The 7,772-nt window shown below is 33.1% G+C and overlaps 1 protein-coding gene across 2 annotated transcripts in view; it reads right to left on the reverse strand.

Annotated features, from left to right (window-relative positions):
• Positions 3,711 to 7,772, reverse strand: part of LOC109343665 (V-type proton ATPase subunit H-like) — a 16,575-nt gene continuing 12,513 nt past the window's right edge. Inside the window, exons 10-13 of one of the 2 annotated variants that reach the window (XM_019582076.1) lie at positions 7,663 to 7,772; positions 7,287 to 7,412; positions 6,124 to 6,303; positions 3,711 to 4,243 (exon numbers count right to left, since the gene is read on the reverse strand). In XM_019582076.1, coding sequence (XP_019437621.1) covers positions 3,995 to 4,243; positions 6,124 to 6,303; positions 7,287 to 7,412; positions 7,663 to 7,772 — 665 coding nt within the window. In that variant the 3' untranslated portion in view covers positions 3,711 to 3,994. The remainder of the gene's footprint in view (positions 4,244 to 6,123; positions 6,304 to 7,286; positions 7,413 to 7,662) is intronic. The other variant, XM_019582077.1, reaches the window with a different exon arrangement.

Raw genomic sequence — 7,772 nt, forward strand, 5'->3', positions numbered from 1 at the left:
AACTATATTAACTTTCATGCATTGCCTTGGTTTGAATATCTACATGCATTGATTACCTTGTGTTTTAAAATTTATACTTTGGTCATTTATTGTTTGTCTTTGCATTGGTCATTCATTGGTCAATCAATTTTTGTCTTTGAAATGATCATTGTAAGAGAATCTAATTCCTTGTGTCATAAAAAACATGCATTGGTCATTCATTGCTTGTGTCATAAAATGCATGCAGTGGTCATTCAGTGTTTGTATCATGAAATGCATTGCTATACTAACTAATATATTAGTACACTAATATGAATAATACACTAATATGAATAATACAACAATACACTAATTATACTAATCAAATATAGGTTAGTATTTTACTTAAAGAATTTAGGTATATTTTAGTTGAAGAATTTATTAATATTTTACTTAAAGAATTTGGAGATGGGTTAATATTTTAGTTAAAGATTTAAATATAGGCTAATATTTTAGTTAATAAAGCTTATTCTAATAATAAAGTAATACACTAACTATACTAACTATTTTCAATAGTCTTAGTGAATACACTAAATTAACATTGACCAAACATTGCATTGGTTTGCATTGGTCATTCAATTTTTGTCTTTCAAATGGTCATTGTAAGATAATATGATTTAAAATGTATTAATCATTTAAGTTATATTAGTCATAAAATGTACTAGTCATTTAAGCAATACTAACTATTTTATTAGACATAAAATATACTAGTAATTTAAATAAACAACGATTTAAAACAATTCATAAACAATAATATAATATTAAGTTACTAAATATTTCATTGTTCATCATTACAAGGTTGCCTAAAACTCTCACCCACTTCCTTCATTCGGAATGGACACTTCTTTTTGTTATGGCCTTCTGTCCTACACCATCCACATTTTTTAATTTTTTGAGATTGAACTTCATCCATCTTATTATGTATCCGTGTAGTTTTTGATATTTCAGTTTACTTCCTATGCATAACAGGATTAGGAATGAATGAGGGTCCTGAATAAGGACGTCAATATTCTTCATTACCGATTGACTGAAACTAATGTTCATAGACTTTCAAAATATTATCTAATCGATAAATTGGTGAAATAAATTACCCACAATCTAAGTTCATTATTGAACATGTAGCAATTGCATGAGAACATGACTATCTCAATAATTGAAACTCTCTACAGTCACACAAATTGTCGGTTAGTTTCACCACATACACCCTTGAATGTCGAGCACCAGATCTAGAAACAACTTCAACATCAGCTACCCCCATCTCCCTTGAAAAACTATGAACAAATTGACATGTAGCTTGACACTGATTTTCTTTGATCACATATGTTAAATCTTCGCAATATATGCATGCCTTAATCATGTTAATGGCTTTATCTCAATGGTCAACAAACCATGAATATAGCCTATAATATATTGTTTGGGCAAGGACAATGATAGGAAGAGCTCTAGATTCCTTCAAAACATCGTTAATACATTCTATAAGGTTGGTAGTTATACGGTCGCACCGTCTCCCTTCATGGTAAGATTGAGCCCATTTTTCTGTAGGGATCTGGTCCAACCATGCTCATTCCCTCAGATTTTTTCATGCAACGCACTAAGCATCCACTGAAAACATGGTCACATCAACTCATATCCTACAAAAAAAAATTAATTAATAAAATTATAATATATATATATATATATATATAAAACATTAAAAAAATTTAAAAATAAATGCATACCCATTTGAATAACTATATCTTTAAGATCAAAATCTTGAATCTCCTTGTTGAAATTGCTAGCAAGATGATGAATACAATAAACTGACTAAGTATTAGACCATTTGGACAGTTTGGTACGAAGTGAAGCCAACAACTATGTACCCCTATCTGTTATTACACATATATTTGGTTGTGGGGTAATAAAAATTCGAAGGTTGTAAAAAATCACTCTCAGGCTTCCTTCGTTTCTTCTTCAACAATGGCAAAGACAACTAGACAAATACGCCTATTACCATCTTTGTAACTTGCTATACGCAATGTTCCAGTATATTTGTTGGTCAAAAATGTCTCATCAACTTGCAGAATTGGTTTGCAATATGCAAATCCTTCAATGCATGGCTTAAAATCCTAGAATACCTATCAATAATGAAATTACTAAGGTCTTCAATACCATTTACAAAGTAACGAGATGTTTCATAACGGACAATTGTACTCAGGGCAATGTTCCAGACAGTGGTAAGCCATTGTATGAACCCTCCCAATCATCATAAATTTGGCTCATTGCTAATTGCTTCGTAGACCAAGCCTTTCTATAGGTTACAGTATATCCAAAACAACTTACAACTTCTTTCACAAGCGCCTTAATTGGTATATCGGGATCTTCATGTACCAAATTAATAATACAGTTTGTACTGAAATCACTAACAATATCTCTTATGATAGTCATCTACATCAAAGAACAAATTATAAATATCATATATAATGTTGATAATAATAATATTGATGATCATAATAATAATACTTGTAACTATAGAAATAATATAATTACCTTAAGATAAGCAAGGAAGAGAAGCAAATAACTAGGGAGAAGTAAGGAAGATAAGCAATAAATATAAGGAAGTGAGTAGGGAGAATGTGTATGTGATGTGTTTAAGGTGTTTCGTCACAAATGTTGGTATATATAGAATTTAGGGAACATAATACTCCTGAACCATATCCAAGAGTCAAGGAAATCGTGCACTCCACCTACGACTCATGGAAATTATGCACCCTATTCGCAAAAAAAATTAAAATGGACTTGTGCATTGCAGGCATGAGTCTAGGTGAACGAAAGTATAAAATATGACTTATGTACGGCAGGTACAAGTCTTGTTGAGGGCAAATTAAAAAAATAAACTTGTGCATGTAAAGTACGAGTTCAGTAAAAACTACACTATATCGATAATATTTTAAAAAGTGTAAATTTTTGGAAGATTGTGTAATACTTTAATCTTTTCCTTTTGAGGAAGATTGATTTGCAATAGTAATGTCAAATCAGCAAGTTCTCGTTCATGCCACTTCTATCTAGATAGAAAGATAACAAGTTAGGCCAGGCATAAATACTAACTCATTTTTTTATTATATCTGATGATCATCTTCTAAATTCTTGTGCCTTCAATAGATGAAGTCCCCAAAGGGTAGAAACAGTGGTCGAGCCCAAATGTGGACGTGCACATAACCACTAGGCAATATTTAATAATTAGATTTAAGGCAATTTTATTTCTAGTAACTTAGGATTTGTTTGATTGAGGAAAGAAATTAAGAAGAAAGAAATATGTGAGAGAGATAATAAAGAGAAAGAAAATAGAAAGAAAGAAGTGAGAAAGTATATGAATTTTTATATTGTTTGATAGGAGAGCAAAGAAAAAGAAAAGGAAGAGAAAGTGAGAAGAAACAAATGATGTATATTTTAAAAGACAAAAATACCCTAAAAAATATTTGTTAAAAAAGAATGGGGAGAAAGAAATTTTGTGGGTCCCACATTATTTTTATCCTCTCCACCTCTTCTTTCTTCTTAACCAAATCGGTGAAAACCCCACTTTTTACTCTACTTCTCTCCCTCCATCTTCTTTCCCTTCTTTCTCTTTGCAACCAAAAGAAGGCTAAGTGAGTGGTGTGTGATGATAAACTGAGCAAATCCCATATTGGAGACATGTGAGCAAACAACAATGCACATAAGCTTGGTGCACAAAGACCAAATAGCTCGTATTGTCCAAGAGTGTACATATCTATATTGACAATAAATTTTCATCTCTATGAATTCAACATACACAGTTTTGAGTATAAAGTTACAAAACTTGATTTCAAAGCAGAATATCAAGGATACTTATTTCGGATATCAAACTTCTTCCACCCCTTCAAAGTGAAATTCGAATGGTCATAGACAATAAATTAATCACTTAAACAATGAATAAGCCTTGTACACAAGAGAATGGATACAATTTGTGACAGCTGTAGAACTAAGCCTGCAAAAAGCTTGCATACTTCGATCCTAAGAAAAGTCGTTGGATGCAGAGTAATGCGCTTTTAGTAACCTCAGCATTCTCGTGATTCATTAATTTCATTACTCGTTCCTTAGCTTTAAGATCGGCCACAATGAGCCTCCCAGAAGGATGGTGCTGAATGAACTGTGAAAGGTCAAAGCAAACAACAGCCAGAGTCCTTGGATCATTGGATATGTCCAAAACTGTTATCAGGACCCTTAGAATCTGCAGTGGATGAAGGCAGTATGTATTAGTAAATACTGGATATATGTTTGTGAGAGGTTAGAGAGTACACAATGAGATTATACTATAATGATCACTATTTTTTAGCCATTTCATATTCCATAATCATCTGTTTTTGCTATGAAATGATCTCTCTATTACAGTTGAGGCCAAAGTACTCATTTATATTAAACAGAACTCGTCTCATGGGATCCATGAGAAATAGGAAAAATTTACTTCAACATAAAAGTGGGTTTTCAACTTTCAAAGGATCAGTCTTTAAAAATCCATTTACCAAATCAGCACAGGGCATAAGTGCAAATGATGTATAGTTTGTTTAAACAATACCCATGCTTTTTGTTTTAGGGGGTCTTTGGTTGGTGTATCCCCACAAGCATTGTCATGAGACTAACTCTAGAGAAACAATCACAACTGGTTACAGACCAGGAGACCCTCCCAACAAGTACTTATTTCAAGGTTCAAACATTGGTTTCCCTGGGATCACGTGCATGGTCAATAACAAGCCCAACCCTAATTGTTACATCCAAACAATTCTGGTAAAAACTACCATCTATTTTATTATTTGTTTTCTGCATGAAAAAAATCCTCTACCATGTTATGGAAACAAGACACACCACTACAGAACAAAAAAATAATGCTTGTAATTTATATTTCAAGATCATGAATGATTTTCAAAAGCATGTTCCAAATGTTTGACCCATAGTGACATCTTAGGACTCACCACAATAATGATTTTCAGGAATTCAAACAAAAGAATGCAATAAAACTAAGTTGATCTCATCAGCAACAGGGTGAAGGCGGTGAGAAAGCAAAAAGACTACAACCATGTAGGGAGTCCATGAAAGCATCTACTGGCTATTTTCATAAAATGGCATCCTGATGATATATTACAGTCTCACAGATAAAACCAACAATTAGTTGAAAAGCCAGATTTCTGTAATCATTATTGCATAATCTATGTGGCAAAATACAAAAATCCATCTTGCCAATATTACAAATACCAGTACCCACCTTCCCCAAAGAAAAAAATTGGTAAAACTTGCATAGTCAAATATGCAACAACGGTCAGATATGGAGGCCAGCTTAGAAGCCCAGATCCTTAGGACAACATGGGTATGGGGACACAGGGAATTCTTATAAATTCATGATGAGAACACAAATTTATCAAAAACATATATTTTATATAGAATACAGAATATTTGTAAAAAGAGATCAATTCTATCTTAGATAACCAGGACCAGCCTCCGTATCTGAGCAGCAGAGTTAGAGTGAGAAGAGGGGCTAAGTCATGTTTGAACTAAGGACATTAAAAAGGGCACCATATGATTGGTCAACTAAAAAAGGGGTACTGGGGTGAGAAACACATTCAGAGAATGTCAAACATATAACTAGCCATTTCGGAGTTGTATCTGGAACCTATCAGATAACAAATTAAAAGAGTACAAGATTCTTCTTGGATATGTATCTGAAAGTATAGTACATATATCAGTGTCAGACTGTCAGATACCAATACGACATGGATACTTTCCATATTTGGAGTTTATGGGCATCAATGGAAGGCCAGCCTTTATAAATTTTAAAATTTCAAAGTACAGTGTTCGCATCATCAAATAGTTACACGATTTGTAATTTAAACACAACAATGGTACCCATTATAACAAGCTAGTAAGTAGTCATTATAACAATTTTCATCACAAAGAAACCCATTACTCGCCCCAAAGATACCAATTATTTTACTCTATGAGGAACAAAAAAGAAAAATATTATAGCAAGTGAAAGTCATTATATTTTCCTCAACCTAAAATTTTGGATATGCTTAATATCATAAGAATTGAAAATTTTAAGAGATAATGCATAGATACCTGGAAATCATTCTCTTCAAAGTTGGTAATATTTTCTCGCCAAAATAAGCAATCTTTGTGCATGGGAGACCAATCCAGATGGCCAAGCAGAACTTCTTGCTTGTACTTATCAAAAGAACTAAGTTTCTTAATGTTATCCTTAAGCCCCTCTTCAAGGGAATTCAGTGCCTCCAACAAGTCCTGACAAACATTTCTAATCAATAGAAGTGTTGGTGAAGTACAAGGAAATACATTCTTCGAAAGGGAAATGCAGTAGTGGAGGTTCCAAAACACCCCACTATTTTGAGAGGTTTAAGACAATTTAAGAAATGGAAACTCTAAATATTGAGAAGAAACAGAGTTGAGATGTATAGTTCAAAAAATATATTACGAATTAAAGCAAAAATAAAAGAAAACAGGAAGGTTATTTAGTAAACAAATAAAAATGTGAGTTTGTTGAACCTCCGTTGTTGTATGATTGCTCATGTATGCTAGTGCGGGAAAATGCAAATTGAAACAAGGAAAAGATCTGCTTATTATCATGACAGGCAGCAAAGACAATTATCAATGCATGATAAAGTAACAAAGCATCACAATTAAGCAACCCAATTTCATCAATCACATTGACAAGGCATAAGTTATCTGCTGGCTAACAGTAAGTATTTGAGTGGGAAGGTCCAATTATTTCAAATTCAACGTACTATATATGTACATAATATCAAATATTTACACAGTTTCCGTTTTTCTATTGAAGGGCATAAAAATAGTTTGTGCCTTTGTTAATTTTGACGCATCATGGGGATGGCAGCAGTAGCAGATGTGCTGTGTAACTACAACCCAACAAATGAATATTATATCCAAAATTATGAGTCAAATGTCAGTAAAAAAGGCTAAATATAAGTTCTCAAGGAAAATACATCAAATTAATGGCAACACGTACAATTAAAATTACTTCCAGTCTAGTGATTCAACAAACTATTTTTTACTCAATTTACAAAAGTAGCATGGGAGCAACGATAAGACTGTTTGTCTTGTGACCTGGAGGTCATGGGTTCAAATCCTAGAAACAACATTTCGCTTACGAGGGTAAGCCTGCGTACAACTACACTCCTCAGACCCCACTAGGCACAAGTAGATTTTAAGTAGGTAGAGATGATATAGGCTAGGCTCTTATTTTCACTTACCTCATCACTCCATGCTTGTGCTTTCAAACTCTGAACAACTTGTGGCAGCTGAAAGTCAACCATCTGAGCACCCAAGGTCCCTTTTGACAGCAAGTTTTTAAGAGTCAAGACAACTACTCTAACAACCTAAAAAAAATGGCAAACAAAATGTGGTAATATTAGACTTCTATGAGAGAAGTAAAACACTCCTACTTGCTAATCATGGCATGGATGAAAATGTAAAAGAAAGTTAACCATTATAAATTCAGCTAATAGCTATCATAATATAATATCATATAACTCAAACTAATAAGGATATTGCCATCCAGGAACAAAGAAAAACATTTTGTTGATAAGAAAAATTGCGATGACCATAAACTCATGAAGTCAGCAATACCTTCTCTTTTGTAGAGCTCTTAACAACATCAATCAGTCGCGGAAGGGCCCTTGAAGTAGCCAAATATTCAATTGCCGGCTCATAATAAGATAAGAGCCATATGCAGAGAC

Source organism: Lupinus angustifolius, chromosome LG03 (genome assembly GCF_001865875.1).
Source record: "Lupinus angustifolius cultivar Tanjil chromosome LG03, LupAngTanjil_v1.0, whole genome shotgun sequence".
Lineage (NCBI taxonomy): Eukaryota > Viridiplantae > Streptophyta > Magnoliopsida > Fabales > Fabaceae > Lupinus > Lupinus angustifolius.